Source organism: Trematosphaeria pertusa (genome assembly GCF_010094035.1).
Source record: "Trematosphaeria pertusa strain CBS 122368 unplaced genomic scaffold BU26scaffold_3, whole genome shotgun sequence".
Lineage (NCBI taxonomy): Eukaryota > Fungi > Ascomycota > Dothideomycetes > Pleosporales > Trematosphaeriaceae > Trematosphaeria > Trematosphaeria pertusa.
The window spans coordinates 3094567-3115542 of NW_022987214.1; the positions used below are offsets into that span (position 1 = coordinate 3094567).

General features: G+C 55.5%; 7 protein-coding genes across 7 annotated transcripts; 5 read left to right on the forward strand and 2 right to left on the reverse strand.

Moving 5' to 3' along the window:
- Nucleotides 1–107: 107 nt before the first annotated feature.
- Nucleotides 108–1595, forward strand: BU26DRAFT_232041 (PIG-P-domain-containing protein). The gene has a single exon (XM_033820887.1). The coding sequence runs from the start codon at nt 293–295 to the stop codon at nt 1394–1396; it is 1104 nt and encodes a 367-aa protein (XP_033688930.1). The 5' UTR covers nt 108–292; the 3' UTR covers nt 1397–1595.
- On the forward strand, nt 1596–3633 carry BU26DRAFT_232042 (phosphoglycerate mutase-like protein). The gene is made up of 2 exons (XM_033820888.1): nt 1596–2407; nt 2563–3633. Exons 1-2 carry the CDS (start codon nt 1795–1797, stop codon nt 3378–3380), a joined length of 1431 nt encoding a protein of 476 aa, XP_033688931.1. The 5' UTR covers nt 1596–1794; the 3' UTR covers nt 3381–3633.
- BU26DRAFT_516191 (uncharacterized protein) lies at nt 3522–7385 on the reverse strand. Its single transcript, XM_033828265.1, has 5 exons — nt 6639–7385; nt 6028–6584; nt 5547–5981; nt 4367–5496; nt 3522–4312 (listed from the first exon to the last, which is right to left on the reverse strand). The coding sequence occupies exons 1-5, from the start codon at nt 7114–7116 to the stop codon at nt 3670–3672; spliced, it is 3243 nt and encodes a 1080-aa protein (XP_033688932.1). The 5' UTR covers nt 7117–7385; the 3' UTR covers nt 3522–3669.
- On the forward strand, nt 7346–11471 carry BU26DRAFT_478445 (TPR-like protein). Its single transcript, XM_033825644.1, has 3 exons — nt 7346–8031; nt 8081–10143; nt 10190–11471. The coding sequence occupies exons 1-3, from the start codon at nt 7632–7634 to the stop codon at nt 11294–11296; spliced, it is 3570 nt and encodes a 1189-aa protein (XP_033688933.1). The 5' UTR covers nt 7346–7631; the 3' UTR covers nt 11297–11471.
- Nucleotides 11472–11786: 315 nt separating this feature from the next.
- Nucleotides 11787–13307, forward strand: BU26DRAFT_516193 (uncharacterized protein). The gene is made up of 3 exons (XM_033828266.1): nt 11787–11888; nt 11941–12365; nt 12419–13307. Exons 2-3 carry the CDS (start codon nt 12002–12004, stop codon nt 12943–12945), a joined length of 891 nt encoding a protein of 296 aa, XP_033688934.1. The 5' UTR covers nt 11787–11888; nt 11941–12001; the 3' UTR covers nt 12946–13307.
- An 872-nt stretch (nt 13308–14179) lies between these two features.
- BU26DRAFT_516195 (uncharacterized protein) lies at nt 14180–14977 on the reverse strand. Its single transcript, XM_033828267.1, has one exon. The coding sequence runs from the start codon at nt 14727–14729 to the stop codon at nt 14190–14192; it is 540 nt and encodes a 179-aa protein (XP_033688935.1). The 5' UTR covers nt 14730–14977; the 3' UTR covers nt 14180–14189.
- Nucleotides 14978–19731: 4754 nt separating this feature from the next.
- BU26DRAFT_232134 (uncharacterized protein) lies at nt 19732–20950 on the forward strand. The gene is made up of 4 exons (XM_033820890.1): nt 19732–19981; nt 20027–20365; nt 20425–20693; nt 20757–20950. The coding sequence occupies exons 1-4, from the start codon at nt 19888–19890 to the stop codon at nt 20829–20831; spliced, it is 777 nt and encodes a 258-aa protein (XP_033688936.1). The 5' UTR covers nt 19732–19887; the 3' UTR covers nt 20832–20950.
- The last annotated feature ends 26 nt before the right edge of the window (nt 20951–20976 follow it).

Below are 20976 nucleotides of genomic sequence, written 5' to 3' on the forward strand. Positions count from 1 at the left end.
AGGGCGAATCGCTCCAAAAGGCCTTCAGGGGTCTGTTGGGAGTTGAGCCGGGAAGAATGTTCCTTTGAGTGGTTCTAACACTGAAGAGATGCACTATTGGTACATGAGCGAGGCTGAGGCCCAGTTGCGACACCCTTCGCCCGCGCTAAAGATTGCAGTACACAGTAACTTGCATGCATGAAGATACATAGGTAGCGGGAACTGTTGGTCCGAGCTCCCGAATTCCGTCAAGAGCGCCTAGAAGCACGCCATCAGCGCATACGGTTCGACGTCCTACGCTTCGAACGGCGCCATGCCTCCTCATAGTAGAGGGAAGGCAGTACCTTCCGGCTTTCAGTCCAAATCGACGCCTAATCTTCCAACATTGCGAGCGCTGGACAGCGCGGACGCAGTTCCGCCCTCGACAGACTCGCGCACGACAACAAGCCCGGTGTCTCCTGCTCCCATTACCTCGCCTTCCGAGCCAGCGTCTATAGAGGACAACGATCAAGACGAGGATCAGGGTTTGTTCGCCTTGAACCCCTCCGATAGCTCGGACTCGGACGATGCAGACGATGGCCCGCCAACGTCTCGCCCACTGTTTACGTCGCGGTCGCACACGCATCTCCCACGGCATACGGCCAGCACACTCTTCCCACCCTTCTACAATAGGCCGCCGACCCCGCTTCCTCCGTCCCCTTCGTTGACCTCGCTCCTTCGACCTTCGTTCAGCACAACGCCCTCACATCCTACGACGCCGGATTCCTCCGACGTAGACTTGCCCACGGGGGCTGGAACGGCAACAAATGGGACGAGCACGCCCACGTCGACTACGACGAACCTAGCGAGCATAACAAAGTCTGCACGGCATGCGCCGACGGTACCTCGGGCGTCTCCGAAGGTGCCCACATACGAATACTATGGCTTCGCGCTATACCTCGCCAGCTCCGCCGCGTTTTTGCTTTACATTGTGTGGGCATATGTTCCGTCTCCGCTGCTTCATCAAATGGGAATCCACTACTACCCCAACCGTTGGTGGGCGCTGGCAGTACCGTGCTGGCTGGTCGTATTGGTCGTGTACATCTACGTAGCGCTCGCAAGCTACAACACAAGGTACCTCACGCTCCCGCTGAGCAGCTGCGAAAGCCTGGTCGACGAATGCGCGCAGATTGCAGTCATCGATCGGCGAACTGGAAGGATTGTGCGCGACCAGATGGCCAGCGCAAGCAAAAACCACGAGACAGCCAAGGGCGGGACGAGCAGCGCTGCAAGCAGCCGAAGGAATTCCGTCTCTGCATATCAATTTGGCCCGTCGGAAGACGTGGACTGGAAGAGCTTCTGGAGCGTTGGGACCGATGCAGTCATGGACGTGCCCATTGGCGGAGTGTGCGAGATACTGTACGGCGCGGAGGGGTGAATAATGCATTGTCATTCTGAATAACCCAGCCATGGGGGCCTCCCACTCGCAGCCTGCAAGCGGAAAAGCCTTCTGTAGAGTGCCCCTACCCCCACTTTCCGCGTAGACCGACTTCGGCAGGCGCCATGCAGCTACAGGAAGCTACCCCGCCAGTGCCCGACGACCCGTCCTATCAAGCCGCTGATTCGCGATCCCATTATCAACAAGCCGCCAAGCACTCCAGTGCATCTCCGGGCGTTTGCCGGCGTGCTGAGCCGATTGACCTGGCCATAAGATAACTAGTTGTCGTCCGGCCTTTCCGTCTTTTCTTCTTTTCCCAGCGAAGTTGACTCTTCCGCTGCCCCTCAATTGCCCTTCCATTGAGCCCTTTCCCCTTCGTTGACAGCCGAACCGCCAACATGAAGGCCGCCGCCGCTCTTTCCGCGCTCTCTATCCTGGCTTCTGCCGAAGCTGCTGAGACCGTCCTTGGAGCATACATTTTCCATCGTCATGGAGACCGCACACCAAAGTCACTTGCCCCGACCAACTTGACCACTCTGGGCTATGAACAGGTCTATACGTCCGGCCAGTACTACCGCTCGCGCTACCTGACTGGCTCCTCCAAGATCCGCGGCATCAACGAGGATACCGTGAAGCTCACCCAGCTGGCGGTGACGGCGCCCGTCGACAATGTGCTCCAGAACTCGGCTATGGCCTTCTTGCAGGGATTGTATCCGCCGGTGGGGCAGACGGTGCAAACATTGGCGAACGGCAACAGTGTGCAGAGTCCGATGGATGGCTATCAGTTGATTCCGGTGAATACGATTTCGACGGGATCCGGGAGTGAGGATAACGGATGGCTGCAAGATGCGTCAACCTGCGGGGATGCGAAAATCAGCTCGAACAACTACTTCACGAGTGCCGAGTACAACAACCTCTTGTCGAGCACCGAGGACTTCTATGCGTCGCTGGTTCCTGTCGTCAATGGTACGCTCAATGAAAAGGATGTGAACTATAAGAACGCCTATATCGGTGAGTTCTGCATCTTCTTTACCACATCCCCGATACTATGACGGTACTCCAGTCGAATGTAGGATCAAGTCATCATAGTGACTGCTCCACTGCATGCTATCCGTCCGCGGACGACGGAAGTAATCTCCAAAGACACATCCAGCTAACTGTCCTAGTCTACGACCTCATTAACGTAGCCGAGATCCACAATTCTTCCATTCCGGATTCAGAGGTCCTCACCAACTCCACCCTCTTTCAGCTCCGCACTCTTGCGGATGCTCACGAATATGGCCTGGCTTACAATGCCTCGGACGATGTGCGCGCCATTTCCGGTATGCAGCTCGCTGGTGAAATCCTCAAGTACCTGAACAGCACAATCACCTCCGGCACCGCAGGCTCCAGCTCCAACAAATTCGGCATCCAGTTCGGCGCCTACGGCACGTTCCTGTCATTCTTCGGCCTCACGAACCTTACCGCGAAGAACACGAACTTCACTGGTGTACCCGACTACGCTAGCTCCATGGCTTTCGAGCTGTTCACGAATGCGGATGTCTCAGGCGGTTTCCCGAGCACCAGTGACCTCCAAGTGCGCTTCTTATTCCACAACGGCACCGTCTCGAACTCCAGTGAACCCACTATGTACCCGCTCTTCGGTGGCAACGCCGACTCCATCTCTTGGAACGACTTCTCGAGCGGTCTGAGCAAGTTTGCCGTCAGCACGACGGAGGAGTGGTGCCACAAGTGCGGTAACACCACTGGAACCTGCGCTGCTTATGCCTCCAACAGCAACAACCCATCGACCGAGCAGAACAGCAGTGGTGGGAGCCACATGTCTGCCGCTATTGGCGGTGTTATTGGTGCTTTTGTCACGCTTGCTGTTGTACTGGGCAGTTTGGCGGCGTTCATGCTGCTGGGTGGCTTCAGGCTTGTGAGCAAGAAGGCGCTTGCTCCACGGGACACTCCAGTCTCTGAGACGGCGGCAAACAAAGCTTGAGGAATGAGGCCCCTTCTTCAGAAGAGACGTTCAACACCTCAGATGAGACAGGTGGTAGAGGTATATGCTTAATGTGTATGATGTGGAAGAGGATGTAAAGACTCGAAACATGGCTGAGCAGCAACGCGAGATGCCAGTGTAATGAGGACGCAGATATCATGAACGGCGAAATATTAGCAAATACCCAAATGGAAGCATGGCAGCTCTGAACATTATCTCAGTGCTCAAATGACAACCGTTCTATAATACAAGCTCACAACCAACTATCCGTACCCCTATATCCTAACCCTCATTCGCCTAGCTCATACATGAACTCACTAATCTCAAGCAAATGCGCATCTAGCTGCCTCCTCGCCTGCAGTCCAACCTCCCTCCTCTCGTCCTTGAGTCTCTCTCCATACCACAGCCCCAACAGCCCCTTGACCACGCTCTCCGTGAACAGCTCATTCTGCACCCCAAAGCTCTTCCCATGCTTCTTCGCCCTGCTGACAATCGCGTCGGGCCCTTCATTGAACAGATCGAAAAACAGCGCCGAGTACTTTAGTTCCGCCTGGGGCTCTATGTTCTTCAGGTTCTGTTGTAGGACCAGGATGTTCAGTTGGAGCAGCGCGCACCCGTTCGCGTTCATCTCTTTGATGCGCGTGCTGCACAGGCGAAGGAGGTAGGTGTCCATTAGCGGAGACAGACCGCGGGTTATGACGACGTATTGAGGCGGCGGGATGTAGGTGGAGAGCGTGGTGTCGTATGCTGTTAGCCTGGAGGTGAGGGACTGGATGGAGGGGTCTGGGTCGGTGAGGGGTGTGTCGAGATCGTAGTTTGGTTTTATAGCTGAGGCGAGGGAGGAGAGAATGGTAAGGCGCGGGAGGAGGTGCAGGGTCCGGTGGACGAGGGTGGATAGGGAGAGGTAGGTTTGGATTACTGCGTCGAATTCGCTTTGAGAGAAGATTAGTACGAGATAGGTAGAGAGAGCTCGGGGAGTGACTTACGCGGCGGTTTCTTCGTTCAAGGGCAGATACACGGCTACGCCCTCCGTTCTCGGTTCTGCCGACGTGAGAAGCGTCCAGCGTCTGTTGTGTCGCTGGCTTCCCGGCTCCGGCTTCGTGGAGTCTATAGCGCGATCGCTGATATACCGTAGCTGGGCGACCTTCGTAGCCAGCCATTTCATGCTGGTGTACATGAGGCACAGGGTCTGCAGACTCTTCCTGTCCTGGACCAAATCCTGTTTATCCAAAGGATCCTTCTCCACTTCGGCCAGCAAGAGCGAAATCATCTTCTCAAGAAGCTTCGGCGCCTTCTCCGCATCCGCTTGGAACAGCTGCGCAATAGTGTCTCCGATTTCGTGTTCGGATCCGGCGAAGACGGCGAGCGCTTTCACCCGGCTCCCCGTTGACTGTTTTGGCCTGCTTCGCGCAAGGAGCTGTTTGTAGTCGCCCGAACATTTTGAAGCGTAGGTGCTCATTTGCGTGATGATGAGTTGGGAGAAGGCCTGGTCGTGTGGCAGGTTGTCCAGCATCTTACAGAAAGCTGTAATGAGGGTAAAAAACTTGACGGTACCCTTGAAGATAGGTTTCTTCGAATGCAGCGCCCATTGCGGGTCCTCAGTAAAGGCGTCCGATTCGATAAAAGTCTGAGCGCAGAGCTCGATCAGGGTCTCGTCGAGCTGTGGGTGGAAGACATTAACGAGGAAGTCGTCGAGGAAAGAAGTCAGGGTGCTCATGACGATGTCGGCGTTTGAAGGTACGACTTCCTTCAGCCTCTCTAAGAACGCAAGCGATGGCGGTAGAAGAATGCCCATGTTAAAGACACTCGGTTCGACGAGCAGTTTGTGCCCGGTTGCGCTGCCATCAAGGTTGGTGCTGTTGTTTGTGGACATGTCTTCCGGCCTCTTGGAGTCAGAGACAAGGCCAGGAACTGATGTCTTCAGAATAAATTCAAGATCGTCTCTCTCTTGCGTGAGCTCGGATGATTTCGTGTCCATATCCGTGAGCTTAAACATTCGCTTGTTCTTGTCACGCGGAGCGCGTGAGAAGGCGCTTGCGTTTGGTGTCTGCCCTTGGCCGCCTCTATATGCGAGATCGCCGTCCGTTGCGAGGTAGTCGTGGAGCAACGAGCGGATCTAGGGATGAATTAGCGGGCAGGTTGCAGCTACGGGGTGCGAGTCCTTACTTCGCTCTGATACAACTTCCACAACTCCTTGAAGCCCCGTGTTAAGGCTGCACTGGACGAATTTCTGATTCCCTCTCTGCGCACGATGCCTACTACGACATCATGCACGACCCGGTGGCTCTCCGCAATAGCTTCAAATCGAGCATAAAGAGTCCACAGAAGATCGTTGAGGACTCCTGTCCGTATGTCGTCGTTCTCTGCGCTGACATTGGATTTTGCGTCTTTCTTGGCGGCATATGCTCGCAAGATACTAGGATGCCGTTGCGCTACTTCGTTATTCGATTTCTCGACAACCTTGAAGAGCTCAACAGGCAACCTTTGCTCAATAGTATCCACAGCAATTTCGAGGCGGTTCATCTTGTTGAGCGACTCCACTACGAGTTGGACGTATTGAAAGGTGTCTGCTTCCGGATTCCGGGGTGAATCATCTGTCATCTGCAATGGAATGAGCCGGGCACAATATATCGCAGACGTCACTTACAGGTTCTGAGGTGTCTAAACCACCCAAGAAATGGTACAGGAGCCTCCCTCTCAAGCCAGTTTGCGGACGCTCCGAAAGGTCACCCTTCGGTTGGTTTTGAGCATATGCTTTCCACCTATCCTCACAGTAGGGCGATTTGAGGTAGAGGTGGTTGTGCAGCTCTTCGATCAGAATATCTGTAAGCGAATGCTCCTGGTTGCTTAGATAGATGTGCAGATCGCTCAGTGCGCCAATGTTCTCCATTTCCAACTTCCGTATCATCCTCAGCGCGTCCTGAAGAATATCGACGGCCGTCAGGAATCGCTTTTCCGATATTCGAGCTTCCAGCTTGTCCGGAACAAGCTGTAGCTGCTCAATAGTGTTTAGGGCCTGGATCATCTCATCGTAGTTCTGGGAGGCGGTTGCGAACTCCTTCAGCTCCGGTTTGGTAGTGGAAAGGTGCGATTTTGCCTGTGTCAGAGATTCTTTCAGAGTTCGGACGCGATGCTGAGATTGCTGAAGACTGTTCTGAATTTTATGGAAGGTACCGATAGAGCTATTGAAGCCCTGGTGATGCTCTGGAGGTCCGGTCAGTTACCTCCCAGCCATCTTCAGCCAGGATGCCATCCTACCATTCACGATAGCCTTCAGGGCGTTCTGAAGCTCTTTATGCGTTCTCTGAAAGCGGCCGTACTGGTCAGCGAGTCCGAGGGAACTCGAATCCATCAGCTTCAGTGCTACTTCAATCGGTACGCATTTCTCAGTGGTCATGAAATCCCAATTCTGCTGTATATACTGCAGAATATCCTCCATCTGCTGGCTTCCCGGGCCATAGCGACCGGCGCCATGGCGCTGCTCTCCGCTCCTTCGGCGTGCTTGTGTGCGTTCGAGACTCGTTGGGCGCTGGACAGGCGGCGCTTCGTCCTCCTGCTCCGAGGGCGGCAAGCCACCATAGCCGCCTGGGCGGCGACGTCGTTCGGCGCTAGGTCTCCTCGGATAGTCATCGTCTGCGGCGCTCAAGCCTCCATATCCGCCCTCGCGGGAGTAGCCATTTGTATAGCCTCCGGAGCCATTCGCTCCCGATCGTGCATAGCCCGGAACGCGCGACATGGCGGTCTTAGAGCTCGCGGAGTGGTAAGAGCGAGGTTCGGGCCGGCTCTACACTCATCGTATTCGACCTGAAAGTTTGCGCGTCATTACCGCCCTGTGTTCTCGAGTACCGTCGAGGGGTTAGCCGGGGGTCGCGGTCGGAGCAGCTCGGATCAACGTGTCGCCGGGTAGCAATAGAGTGCCAAGCCGATCGGAGAGTTTGTAGAGGCAGGGCGACTAGCCAGCGCAAACGCAATTCCCCCTCTCTTTCACCGAGTCCTCTCGGTCTGGCTGAGGGCTGATTGACTACCGTGCCTAGCGAAACGACCCGTCCGCGCTAGGGCCTCACCTCCGCTCCGCAGTTTTTCCGCGCTGCGCTCCCTCTCTCGAAGCTCGGAACCTGTCTTTGTCTTCCAACACCAACGCAGGCAGGCGTCAGAGCCTCGCTCTCTTCCCCATCTCCTCGCGGCCGGATGCGCGCCAATAATCGCTCTCACAACTAGCCGCCCTTCGCGCTCTCCTCGCAACCCTCCATTATGGCGGCTGTATACGGGCATGCCAACGGCGCGAACGGCGTAAACGGAATCGCTTCTTCATTCCCTCCGGCGCGATACTCCAGGGTTCCTCCAGCAATTACCGTCGCCGTCGCCGAGGCTGACGGTCCCATCGATGTCGAAATCGCGCTCGACGATGAGATCCAGGACGATCCTACCGAGCTGTGCACGCTGCTAGAGAACGAACAGAGTGCCAAGAACACCTGGGTGACTGTCGCCATCGCATACGCCAAGCACAAGAAACTGGACGTGGCGATAGAGGTGCTGGGCAAGGCCATCAGCGTGTTTGGACGGGGACGCGCTGAAGACAGGCTCAGCATCCTCAATGGCCTTTGCTGGCTGTATTTGCTCAAATGCCGGGAGGCTCCACGTATTAACTCGGGTACGTGCTGATTGTTGTATCATGAGGACACAAGGGCTAACAACCGTAGACCAGCAAGGCAACCCGGAGCTGAAGACGAAGGAATTTTATATTCAAGCAGCTACTAGTGTATTGAACGATGCTTCGCGCATTAGCCCATCATACCCCCCGCTCTTCCTCGCCCGCGGCGTCCTCTACCTCCTGCGTGCCTCCCTCCAGGCGCCCGCCACGGCTGCCGGACCGAATCCAGTCAGCTCCGAGCGCATGGATACCCTGAAGCAAGCCGCGAAGTGCTTTGAGGATGCTCTCCGGGCATCAGGTGGAAAGAATCTTATGGCTAAGATGGGCAAGGCACGGGTCAGCTACTCTATGGGGAAATGGGCCGACGCTCTAAAGGGCTACCAGAACGTGCTCGAGAGCTCTCCTGGCCTCATCGATCCAGACCCGCGAATTGGGATTGGCTGCTGCTTCTGGCAACTCGGCTTCAAGGACGATGCTGCTAGCGCCTGGCAGAGGTCTCTAGACTTGGACCCCAGGTCGAAGATCGCCCTGATCTTGCTGGGGCTGTACAACTTCCACCTGACGGCTCGACTTCCTCCTACGGACCCTGGATTCGCCGCCCTGACCAAGAAGGCCATGAGCCAATATATCGTTCCTTCGTTCCAGCTCGACAATATGTATCCAATTTCATGCGCAACGCTTGGATCCTGGTACAATTTGCGGAAGGCTTTCGATAAGGTGGAGACTCTGTCGCGGCGCGCTATCGATCTGACCGACGTGAACGCAATTGCCAGTGACGGTTGGTACCAGCTGGCTAGGAAGGAGCATCAAGAGGAAAACATACAAAAGGCCATGGACTTCTACTCCAGAGCCGATCAAGCCCGCGGCGGTGACGACCGTGGCTATGTTCCTGCCAAGTTTGGTTCGGCTCAGATGAGAGTGCTCATGCAAGATTATGACGGTGCCAAATTTCGACTGGAAAAGATCCTTCAGCAGCAACCGAATGTAGAAGCACAGACGCTACTGGGCACTCTCTATGCTGAAGACGTTTTCGCCGCCCAAGCCGCAAAGTCCTCAGAGGACAAGTCCGCCGAGCTGAAGAAAGCCCTCAAATACCTCGAGGATGTCCAGAAAGCATGGAGAGATCCCAAGAAGAAGGTATCTCCGGATCAATCAGTCCTCCTCAACCTGGCAAGGCTCTACGAAGCCGAGCACCCGGACAAGAGCCTCAAATGTCTTGGGGAAGTTGAACAGATGGAACTGGACGCCATACCCGAAGAGGACTATCCAGATGGCATCGAGGATGAAGCTGAGCTCAAAGCAGCTCTTCGGGAACTCCTACCGCCTCAGTTGCTCAACAATATGGCCTGCTTCCATTACCAGGCCGAGCGCTACGCGCGAGCGCGAGATTTATTTCAGACGGCACTCAACGCCTGCGTGAAAGCGGCAGCTAGAGACGAAACCATCGATACCGATGCTCTCGTCACCTCCATCAGCTACAATCTCGGTCGCACATACGAAGCTGAAGGTATGTTGGACGACGCTAAGAGCGTGTTTGAAGGCCTTCTCAAGCGGCACGCGGATTACATTGACGCTCGAATCCGCCTTGCATACATCTCTCTACGGCAGAATCCCAACGACGAAGGCCCAAGAGCGGTCAAGGAGCTTATGAAAGACAATGAAGACAACCTCGAGGTCAAAGCTCTCTATGGGTGGTACCTCAACAAGTCTAAGAAGCGGACTTTGGTTCTGCAGGATGATCAAGAGCAACGGCATTACAAACATACCTTGCAAAAGTCAGACAAGCACGACTGCTATTCTCTCACCGGCATGGGCAACCTTCACCTTGCTATTGCTCGCGAGATGCGGAGGGACACGGAACAAGACAAAGACAAGCGTCGGAAGATGTATGAACGCGCAGTAGAATTCTTCGACAAGGTGCTTCAGCTTGACCCGAAGAACGCGTACGCTGCCCAGGGCATTGCTATCGCCCTGGTTGAAGACAAGAAGGACTACGCTACAGCCCTCCAGATACTCACCAAGGTCAAAGACACCATCAAGGACTATAGTGTCTTTGTCAACCTCGGCCATACCTATACCGAGATCAAACAGTACGCCCGTGCAATCGAAAACGTAAGTACCTCAGTGCCACGTGCAATTAAGATCCTAACGTCTATAGTATGAGTTAGCTCTAGCGAAAGACAGGGCACACGATCTCAACATACTGGCTTGCCTGGGGCGCGTATGGCTTATGCGAGGGAAGCAGGAACAGAGCCTGGTTGCGATGAAGACTGCGCTCGAGTACTCGCAGCAAGCTCTCAAAATCGCCCCCGGTCAAAGCCACCTCCAGTTCAACGTTGCCTTCGTCCAATTCTCGATAACACAGCTCGTCTACAGCCTTAGAGATACGCAACGGACGCTTGCCGATGTGGAAGAGGCGACTCAGGGCCTAGAGGAAGCCATAGTACTTTTGGAAACCGTTGCGAATTCGGAGAACCCGCCATTCCACAAGAACGACATTATTCAGCGAGCCAACATGGCTCGTAACACCATGCGTAAGCAAATGGAGCGTGCTCACGAGAGCCAGGTGAAGTACGAGGAAGAGAACGCCAGCAAGCTGGAGCAAGCACGCCGGTTACGCGAAGCAGAACTGCGGAAACGCGAAGAAGAGAAGCGCAAAGCAGACGAGGAAGCCGCAGAGCGTAGACGCAAGATCCTCGAAGAACGACAGAAATTGGAAGAGCGGGATCGCGAGTACATGGAGCGGCGTGCTGAAGAGGAGCGGAGACGCCAGGAGCTCATCGATGACAGCGAGCTGCGTAAGGCTGAGAGGAGAGCTCGCGGCAAAGGCGGCAAGCGCAAGAAGAAGGGCGACATGGACGACTCCGAAACTGAAGGCCTGGGCTCTGAGGATGAGGGCGGCCGACAGCGGCGACGGAGGACAAGCGCCTCAGGGACTGAAGGACTCACAGATGAGGACCGACCGCGCCAGAAGAAGAGGAAACTGGCTAGGAAGGGCGAGCCGATCGGCAAGTACAAATCAGCCGAGTTCGTTGAGAGCGACAGCGAGGGCGAAGCTGATCTTCCTGCGGATACCGGCGCTGACGCCGACGCCGACGCTGGTCTGGCTCGGGCCGTTAGCGAGAGTGGGGATGAAGGTGTTAGCGCACCGCGGCCAGGACGAAAAACGGCTCGCGTCATAAGCGAGGATGAAGATGAAGATGAAGGAATCGCTGCGCCAAAGACGAATGGCGATGCGGTTATGGATGATGAAGACGACGAGTAGATCGGGGAGGCTTATTTTTCGGCGTCCGTTATGATTGGCAATCTATTTCTATGCATCAGCGCTGCGGCGTTGGGAGGAACCGTATGGGGAACTGCATACCATAAAAAGGACTTCTTCCTGTATAGGCAGTGTACAGCATTTGACTCAGAGATAATCAAGGCTATTTATGACAGCTTACGACGAATGCGAACTCTCCAATGTCAGGAGAATGAAAGGTCAAGCACGTGAGAACGTGCTACGCTAGTGCACATGAAGCTAGCCGTGGAACGTGCCACTTATCGCGTCAAGGTAACTGCGCACCCCGCGTTCCACTCGTTCCTCCATTCCCTCATCACATCGCCAGTGCTGCTATACCGTCCGTCTTTAGTAATTGCGAAGGATATCCTGAAGTACTTAAATCGCTTCCGAAGAATTATGCCCCTAGCCTCGCGGCGGCTGCTGAAGCAGGACAGAAACGCAAGCGGCCAACCTTCCTGTAAGCATGCTCTGTTCGGCCGTCCACATCGGACAAACGTTTCGAGACCCCGTCTTTTGGGCGTCGCTCGTGGCTTCCCAACTATTGAGATGCGATTCGGGACAGAGTCATAGCCAGGTCGTTAAGCCAACGCGTTTCATTGTCGCTCTTGCTAACCGCCAACTCCCAGTTCCATCGACCAAACGCTCGTCGAGATCACCATTGGAGATGAACCCGATCAGAAATCATTCATGGTCCACAAGGTCCTCTTGTGCTACCATTCCGAGTACTTTCGCGGCGCCTTTGACGGCCGGTTTTGCGAGAGCGGTGATATGGCAATCAATCTTCCGAACGTGTCGGAGTATACAATGCGCCTGTTTCTATTCTGGATCTATGCGCAAGCTTCAAGGACCGAGAGCGAGTGCGAGAGCGATCTCAAGGAGTCTGAAGAGCGCCCGGCTAAGAGGCATCATGCCCTGCTGAAATCGAATGATGATGACAATGGTTCTATAGTCGTCATCACCCATGATAGGAGCAGAACCCTCACGGAGTGGCGAGGAAAGAAGGATCGCACGTTTCGCCATTCGCCGCTTGCTGCCTGGTTGGATTCCGAAGGTAAGATCTCGGAAACGCGCTCCCTATTAAAAAGACTGTGCTGAGATAGACAGAATTTGTCCTGCAGTCTACCGCTCCTCCTTATTATGCGATTTTCCTCGAGCTGTTCGTCTTCGCCGATGAGTACGACACGAGACAGCTCCGCAACGACGTCATGACATTACTTGTCGAGCTAGATAAGGCCCAAGCGATAAAAGGCGGGAAGTCGGGCCAGGGTTTGCTCCTCACAGCAATATACGCGAAGCTTCCATCGAGCGCCTATTTGGTCAAATACATAACAAAGTCCGTGGCGTATAGCTGGGACCTTAATAGGATGGACAAGACTGCCCTCATGAGAATGCCAAAGGAATTCTTTGTGGACGTTCTGTTGGCGCTTTCGCCGGGCAAGCATTCGACTGTTTCTTACGACTTGGCTGCGGCACTGGATAAAAGCTGCAACTTCCACGAACACGAAGGATCCCGGGAGAAACGAGCATGCTATGAAAGTTGGCAAAGAGATGGCGCTTTCTTCACCAGTTTTGTGCGCGCATGTCTCAAAGAGGCTGAGGAGATAGGGAAACTCCGGAAAAGTAGGGAATAGAGATTTTACTTCCCATTGCGGATACACTCAAGCGATTGTAGGATAATTCGGTACGGGTCAATCTTGTTCTAGCAGTTTTTGGGAAAAGGTGTTCCGGGGTCGGCGAGTCCAGCAATCCTTCCAGTTACACACGGGGGCCTCATACGAGTCCCGCCCTCAGAGAGTGCACCATCGGACAGAGCGTCCTTTCGCGATACTCAGCACCCAGTCCCAGCCCTAATTAGTGGACGGCCCCTCCGGGCTTGTTTTCGCAGTTCACCTTTCTTTCTCCTTCGCTTCGGATCTCGTTGTAGCATTCGGCCCGGCAGGAACCAGCCAACACAGCGGAGGAGCAAACGGATATCACAAACACGCCAGCAGAGTCTTGTAATGCATTGCATCTACAAGATATTGATTAGGCCACTGAGATCGAGCTAGCAATCCGGGAAAGAAATAACACGTCAGCGCGTCACGTCGTGCGCACTCACGCTATTCCAGTAGAAGCTAGCGTACCCTTACGTCTAGCCACTCATTGCTCTTTATTCCTCCCTTCAACTGCCCACATTTGCATTTTCTCGAGTTCACAAATTCCCTTACAGCACCTGTTCTCCGCTCGGATCCCCAATTAAGGAAGCGTAATAATTCCCGTTCCAGTCGCAGGGCAGAAGCGTATAAGCGCATTTCCACATTTCATTGCTCAAAAATATCGATTTCACGATAATAGTCCCTGCTACGCGAAACTTATGATCACGAAGATAAACATGATTTGTTGCAGTCCCCTCCTAGAACACTCCGCGCAGAGTCGTCTTCTGGCTGCATACCCTTGAATGTCGTATTCACTCTCCTCCTTCCTTTCGGCCGTCTTCCAACTCGCAGCGGTCTTTTTGCCAACGACCGTTTGCCATAGGGAACTTTTACTTCCGGCATACTCCCTAAGATTACCAGTCGTTGTTGTAGCTTGCTTCCCATGCCCCGGCTAACTTTTCGTGGTATAACCCTTCCACTATGTTCTCCGACACCGGCGGTCTATGTGAGCTATTGAAGCAATAGTGATTGCGAACGTCGGGGTTGACGTGTGGTTTCAGGATCTAGGAGGTGCTAAGACTGGGTGCAGTGGCTTCATTTATTAGATACCGTAGCTAGCTCCAAGTTAAGGTAAACGTAAGGCAGTGTTAAATACTCAAAGAAGATGGGGGCCGAGGTGAGGAGGCAAATTGAAGCTGAGTCATTTGTGTTATCGATATATGACTATGTACCTCGAGTGACTAACTCCGCTTCTCTGGACTCAGGGGCGCCAAATACAGCCCCAGATCCCAGACATACCGTTCCTTCTCTGGCACACCTGCTTCGTCCAGCACATTCTTCCTCCACCCCCTTTTCTCGGCGACGTCGTTCTTCTTGACCGGACAGCCTGAGATGCCAAGCATGGCAATAGCGAACTGACTGAAGAACTCATTGCCTTCTCTCCTCGACGCGTCAGTTCCTGGCGCTTTTTTGATCAGACCCAGAAGCGTTTGTCTCTTGGTTTCAAGCACTCCACTCTGGTCTAAAGTCAATGTGTGTTGCTGTAGGTGGACAAGTGCTTCGATCAGCGAAGGCCAATCTTCTTTGATGAGGAAGCGCCATCGGTCAATGAGTTGCTGCTTGGACTCGTGCCGGATGCCGACAGTATCATGGGAGCTCACGGCGGCGATTTTTGTTCTTGCGCGTTTGGCAGGCCAGGGTAAGATCGATAGGATCGGTGAGGTTTGTTCGGCAGGGGTCTCTGATTCGTACGGCGGTAGCTTTAGCTGTTGGATCGGCATTTCGAGAGTGTTTCTTGTAGGTGGACTGCGTGTCTAATATTGCGGGGTTTCTGATATTGAGTGAGGATGGGGAAATCTAGGGTTGAGGAAAGACCGGTGGTGTAGGTGGGGATATATGTTCGTCGGTCGACTCATACTGTGAGTCGTTGCGGCGGCGATCATGGTATTCGGTAACGACGGAGTCACGTTTCGATTTCCGGAAGCCTTGGGCCCCGAGCTTTGCTATGAACGAGCGACGTCAGCTAGAGAATCTATAGAATAACTGTGTGAGTGTTAGGACCCCGTACTCGCTCTTGACGCGGGGCCTATACCCATCGAAGGAGCGACGGCATCCCATCCGTGTCCGAAACAACCATATATCGGCGTCGACATCGGCGTTAAGTCTTTGGGGCCATAGCTGTCCTCGAGGAGGAAGGAAGAAAAGATCGAAGAAGGACCACAGGGCGTCACAGAGGGGGTTGGGATAGAGGAAGGTCGCTTGGTTTGCTTTCTCGACGACTGTCGGCGTCAGCAGTACGCCGACTCTTCTCTCGATAACATAGCTTCTTACGGCCTGAGTTGAAGAGCCTCATTGATTAGTGAGGTGGCACACTGCAAGCATAGCATGCTTCTTGCGTATCTCGCTCGGAAATTGCACCTAGTCCGGGTCGAATCGTATCCGCCATGATCAATAATTGCTCTCGCAGCATTTCTCACTACCATCACTCCGGTATCACTACATCACTCCCCGGGATCCATGTCTTGCCTTATTCCCGCTAGGTACCCGCGCACGCCGTTCTTCGTACGAGAAGTAAAACTGCCGGAGGGCAATATCTGTGTGGAGCGGGGAAGATTTGAAAATGTGTGATGGGTTTGAGATCTCTAGTCGAAGGGTAAGTCGGAAAGGACACTGGAGAACTCGAAAGGACTTTAAAGTGCCGTCGCAATGAGTAGAGCGCTCTCCGGAATGTATGTTGTGGGAGTTTGAAAATGTCTCAAATTACGGCGAGGAAACGCTGGAATTACGTCTGGCTGCTCAGGTAATCCGCACAGGTAAACCAACGCAGAATGAAAGTTTGTCTCGTCTCTCATCTGGGTTCGTAGAATATGGAGGGCATGAGCTCCAACCCCACTGCGTGCTATCCCCCACGCACCTGAGGAATCCGGAGATGGTGGATTTGCCTCTGGTTTTATCTGACTCAGGACTGCCGGATAACCGATATCTTATGCTTGAGGGCTAAGATCCAGATGGGATGTTGAAACTATTGAGCGCCTTCTAGTAGCTATGCATACAAGCATGCTGCGTAGTGCAGGTCAACTGACACAGCGACAGGATCGGTCGCAGCAACCTACAGCATCTCATTACAGCCGGTAGTCTGCTGACAGGGACGTGGGATGCATGCCCCATTGACGTCGAGGCCACGGTGATGCACCTTTGGGGAACCCTAGACCTGATCGACAGGACGTCTGAGAAACATTAGATCCGCGCCTCTGAGGGATCTACGCCTCACTCGGTCGATCCGGCCACTAACTGCTGCTTAGCGCGCCAAAGTTCGTGAAAAGCAACCACGAGGTCAATAAGGTTTAGCAGGAAGCCGGGTTTTTGGGCGAAACCAAGGCCGAAGCAAAACGACAGCGCTCGTGCGCTATGGCGACTGTAACTCCTATTACCAGATGCCGTTAGCGTGATGAGCAGACATGAGGGGAGAAGATACCTCATGCGTTTTACGTATCTCGCAGCGAATTCGAGAAAGGCAAACGCTAGATTACTCCAGGATACCTATCTCAGGTACAGCCGGGGAGCCTTGGCATGCCGCGAGCAAATACGGCAATCCTCGGAGTTTAATGACTCTGGCGAACATGCATCGGACAATTAATCCGGAATCAAAACAATGGTCTGAGTCGTGCTTTTACAAGGGAGAGGCAAATGCCATGCTCTCGGACGTCGGCCATGTGGTAGCACGGAAGACCCTGGCGGCTTCAACCCTATAATGTATGGTCGACCGGCCCAGATCCGATCCGCAATGGTACCTGGAGTTCCGGTGTATGAAGCGTTCGGGAGCAAATATTCGATCGTGCTGTGCTACGGCTATCCGGATGCTCGGCCTTTGGCGACTTTAGTTGATCCCTCTTGAAGATTACGATATGATTGTTCCTCCGAGGAATCCAGTGTTTTCATGTGATGCATGCGGATATTTGAGATGAAGTTTCGCCCAATAATATAGGCATACCGGCGTTGCGGACTTCTGTGGTAGATGGAGTGTACGCATCCGTGCGTAAGATCCGAAGTAGGGATGACCTGTATAACACTGAGACAGTGTCGGGTAAGGCACGTAAATACCAGAAATGGAGTGCGGCTCCGCAACCACTATCCGTTCAAACTTAATATCCGCACTTTCTAAAAGAGGCTTTCACGGTTGCCCCTGGGAACCTGGGAAGGAACGGGACGCGGCGAGTCCGCTGTGATGCGGTGACTAATAAAAAGTCTCCGTGCTCGAGAACTTTAGACGACAGCACCGTGGCCCTGTCATCGCTGGGTCGGGCGCTATCAATTCCAAGGTGGATAGGGCCGTTGCACTAAGAGTGGTGAATAATGAGGGGCGCCTGGGATAGGAACCTCAAGGAAGGACCGAATCGCGAAGTCACCATTTCTGAACGTTCTTCTGGTCATCCTCACCCTGTGCTCGGGTCTGGCGCGGTTGGTACTGTCCAAGGCGAGCATGATGGATTGGAGGAGAGGGCCATCCGGATGAAAGCTTCATGAAGCGGAGAACCGCCTTATCGGACGGCTAAAGCTGGCATCCGCTGCGCAGCATTGTAACCGCCGATATCGGATTGGTTCTAGGAGAGCCTGGGCAGGAACCGGAAGTATTTCGTGGACTCGCTTCTGCACACATGGTATGCATGCAATTGCAGGAGCTTGGTGGGGGCGTGTCGACTCAGTAGTCATGACGGAGTCATGTGCGAAACATATCTGAAATCCCTTGACAAACGGAGAAGTGGACCTTTTGGCCATTGGAGACGGAGCCACGTGGATCACACAGCAGACAGAACAAGCTCGGGATGGGCTCGTAGCTGCGATGTGATCGGGCCGTCTGCGTGAGTGGTAGAAGGGGCGTCGGGGGAGACGGCATGATGGAGGTCTTCGAAGGTCTTCCAGGCAGCTATTCTTGAGACAAACCAGGGTGACCGAGATTGGCCATCGCGGCGGCCTGCCACGAGGCGGCGGTAATGTTATATATATGAGGTCGTTGTATCCTATAATTGCTTCTGTTAAGAACGGTGCTCCCCACACTATGCGAGTCTTGCTTTTTGGAGCGTGGGCGACTCTCCGGCTTAGAGTTTTTAACGGCGTGCTAGAGCGGTAGCAGAGTCCGAGTCAGTGGTTCACCTCAGCCTCGCGAGATATGGAGCGTAGTCTATCTCGACGTCCCCAAACGCGGATGTTGATTGCGGCCGCTGAAACTAGTCTTCGCGTCATCCGTGACTATGGCAGTCTGCGTCTTGATCTGACGCGAATCATCAGGCCGCTCCAGGGCTGTATGTATGACAGAAGGGGCGGATGCGGGCTGATTTTGCTACTGTGGAGGACTGAGTCGTGGAGCATGCCGGCAAAGGTGTCTCCGCTGGTAAAAGTAGCGGCGCTGCGGACGGCGTCGTCATGGATGGTCGCTCGTGCAAAGGTGTTCCTGAGCCAGCAGGCGAATGGCCGACTGCGCTCCCCGCACCGTGATCAGGGAAGATATGTACCGCACATGGGGCCCACGGCTGCCATTCGACGTCGCCGGCACTGCGCAATGGCCACCACGATCGGTCCCTGGGCCAGGATCGTGACGGGCCAGGGTGTTGCTCAGCACGAGCGTGGTGCCGTGCAGACACTGCTGCAGCGCTGCACAGGGCCACTCGACGTCACCTGCGCGCGCCGCTGTGATTCGCCGCGCCGCTCCGGTTTTCTTTCCACGGCGCTCGTCGAGCATGCACGGCGCTGCTCGTGGAATTCTCCGCTCTGGCGCAGCGACCCAGAGAGGATGCCCGGAAATTGGTGGTGAGGGCGGCTCATCGACCTTCTCTGGGCTGGGCTGGGCGGGCGCGGCGCGGCACAGGATCGCCTGTCTTCTAGAAAGCCCGGACGCGCTTCCACGGGCACAGAGGAGGGCACTCGGCAGGGCGACCGGGCAGGGTCGCGGGGTGGGCGCTGGGCACGGCGCGCTGCTGAAGCTGGCGATTTTTGGTGTGTGATGGACGTGCATCCGAGTGCGTCTGCTGCTCGCCAATGCCGCGCAGGCCTGCCCGCGCCTTCCCTGCCGGCGCTCCCCCAGGCCGGCCGTTGTGCGTGCGAGACGTTGGGCCCAAAGCAGTCGCGTGCAGCCCGCCGCGCCCCTCTGGCACAGGCAGAGTCGCAGCGCTGCGGCGCGGAGGGAGGGAGCGCGTAGGGATGGGCAGCTGGCGGAGAGCGCGCAGCTTCCGCGCTGGTCGGCGGCCGGCCAGGGCAGGCAGCGCGCGGGCGTGAAACATAGCGCATCGTCCCGGCTCCGCGACTATTAGGCCACTGGCGGCCGCCTATCGCCTCGCGCAGCCGACCACACGCTGCCTGCCCGCGGCACTCTGCGCCCTCAGCCGTCCAGGCCCGCCGTGTTTGACGTCTGCGCTGTTCCCTGCCCGGCGCGCAGCCTCTTTCTTGGCCCTCCCAGTCTTCTCCGCATCCTCACCACCGTCCGACCTCGGGCCCGCCTGGCCGCCCCCCGGATGCGCGCTGCCCGCTGTCCGTGTGATGCTCGCTGCTGCCCTCGCCCGCCCTCTGCACGCCGGCGCGACGAGCATCTTCGCAGCCATCGCACGCCCCTGCGGCCGCCGTCCAGGAACGTGAAGCTTACGCCGCGTCCCTAGCTCGGGCCCGGCGCATGGATGGCTAGTCACGCATGGTGCGATGGCGGCGGAGAGCGCGCAGGGAGCCCTCCTCCTCGTCGATCGTCTCAAGGGCCAGAACGTGCGAGCGCGCACATGGGGCTGGCGGCGAACATCCCCACCAGGGCTGCCCTCACACGCTTGAGGGAGCGTCCCCGTCAGGGAATAGCACCAGCAGCCAACAGGGGCCATCGTGACGCTACCTACACCTATCAAGGGCCCGCCAGCCGAAGCAGGAAAAGCCTCTGGGGACTGCCAGACGGCGCAGTGTGTCATGGCCGCAGAGAAAGCTGCACTTTCCCCCAGCACCTCACCACGCCGTGCTGTGTGTACCGTCCCTCGCTGCGTCTTCTCGTCCTGCATGCTCCGTACCGTCCACGCTCCCACGCCTCACCTGCCCTAACCACCGCCAGTCTGCCAGACCTGTCCGCACGCCGCCTGCGCGCCCTGGCCCTCTCCGCGCCCGGCCAATAGTCGCCGCCGTCAAGCCTCGATAGCGCACCGTCGCGTGGAGGCAGGTCCATGCCGGTTCTTCGCCGGTCCTGATGCCACCGTCTGCGCTGCTGCTATCCCGACCTCCCCTTATTATCCTCCAAGGAACCACTGTGGCTACGCCGCCCAGACATCCTGGGACGCTACGCAATTCGCCGAACCCGCAATATCAGCCCGCACATATCATCATCACACGTCCCTGGGTACCTCCGGCCTGAGCACCGCTCGACTGACATTGTGCATTTGCACCTTTACTAGTCGTATGCGCCCCGTCAACACCACTTCTGCGACTGGTGTCTTGTCCTCTGACGCTTTCCAGGTGCCTCTGCCTTCTCAATTGTGCTCAGAAGAAGCACAGCCTGTCGGGGTGTCGTGCAGCACCAGAGTCAACTCCAAGCTTCCCTGACTAAGCATCGTGTACTCTCGGAGGAAAGAGCGCCCCAACGTCGAATCCCCCACCACTGCCCCGCGTCTGCGTCCCGCGTCGCCAGCCTTTTTCCGCCTCCAACGACTTTTGCAACACTGTGCCACACAGCTGCAGTCTGCTGTCGGCCGTCCGAAAGGCCAACATTCGCTCCTCTGGCGCCCGTCCGTTAGTCCTGCCTACTGTTCTGCTCTCACCTCATGGAAATCTATACTTACTAGATGCAGCACTCGTCCCATTTCACGCGCTTCGCCTGCTTCGGCAGCTTTTGGCGTACCGCGACAACCGTGCGCTTTCTATAATTCCTTTTTTCCTGCGCTATACCCTTCTCCGCCGCCGTTCGAGGTCCCGCAGTAAATTTCTCGTCGCGTGGTCGACTTTATTCGCCGTCTATTCTCTTTGAAATCGGACTTCCACCTCATCTCTTGTCATATGCTCTAATCCGAA

What these genes read in the sequence shown, in the direction of transcription:
- BU26DRAFT_232041 (XM_033820887.1), top strand. Translation starts at nt 293, where the DNA reads ATGCCTCCTCATAGTAGAGGGAAGGCAGTACCTTCCGGCTTTCAGTCC.
- BU26DRAFT_232042 (XM_033820888.1), top strand. Translation starts at nt 1,795, where the DNA reads ATGAAGGCCGCCGCCGCTCTTTCCGCGCTCTCTATCCTGGCTTCTGCC. An exon ending in CTATAAGAACGCCTATATCG is followed by an intron (nt 2,408 to 2,562) that starts GTGAGTTCTGCA and finishes TAACTGTCCTAG; the next exon opens with TCTACGACCTCATTAACGTA.
- BU26DRAFT_516191 (XM_033828265.1), bottom strand. Translation starts at nt 7,116, where the DNA reads ATGTCGCGCGTTCCGGGCTATGCACGATCGGGAGCGAATGGCTCCGGA. An exon ending in GTTTAGACACCTCAGAACCT is followed by an intron (nt 5,982 to 6,027) that starts GTAAGTGACGTC and finishes ATTCCATTGCAG; the next exon opens with ATGACAGATGATTCACCCCG. An exon ending in GGAAGTTGTATCAGAGCGAA is followed by an intron (nt 5,497 to 5,546) that starts GTAAGGACTCGC and finishes ATTCATCCCTAG; the next exon opens with ATCCGCTCGTTGCTCCACGA.
- BU26DRAFT_478445 (XM_033825644.1), top strand. Translation starts at nt 7,632, where the DNA reads ATGGCGGCTGTATACGGGCATGCCAACGGCGCGAACGGCGTAAACGGA. An exon ending in GGCTCCACGTATTAACTCGG is followed by an intron (nt 8,032 to 8,080) that starts GTACGTGCTGAT and finishes TAACAACCGTAG; the next exon opens with ACCAGCAAGGCAACCCGGAG. An exon ending in ACGCCCGTGCAATCGAAAAC is followed by an intron (nt 10,144 to 10,189) that starts GTAAGTACCTCA and finishes TAACGTCTATAG; the next exon opens with TATGAGTTAGCTCTAGCGAA.
- BU26DRAFT_516193 (XM_033828266.1), top strand. Translation starts at nt 12,002, where the DNA reads ATGGTCCACAAGGTCCTCTTGTGCTACCATTCCGAGTACTTTCGCGGC. An exon ending in TGCCTGGTTGGATTCCGAAG is followed by an intron (nt 12,366 to 12,418) that starts GTAAGATCTCGG and finishes TGAGATAGACAG; the next exon opens with AATTTGTCCTGCAGTCTACC.
- BU26DRAFT_516195 (XM_033828267.1), bottom strand. Translation starts at nt 14,729, where the DNA reads ATGCCGATCCAACAGCTAAAGCTACCGCCGTACGAATCAGAGACCCCT.
- BU26DRAFT_232134 (XM_033820890.1), top strand. Translation starts at nt 19,888, where the DNA reads ATGGCCGCAGAGAAAGCTGCACTTTCCCCCAGCACCTCACCACGCCGT. An exon ending in CTTCTCGTCCTGCATGCTCC is followed by an intron (nt 19,982 to 20,026) that starts GTACCGTCCACG and finishes AACCACCGCCAG; the next exon opens with TCTGCCAGACCTGTCCGCAC. An exon ending in CATTTGCACCTTTACTAGTC is followed by an intron (nt 20,366 to 20,424) that starts GTATGCGCCCCG and finishes GACGCTTTCCAG; the next exon opens with GTGCCTCTGCCTTCTCAATT.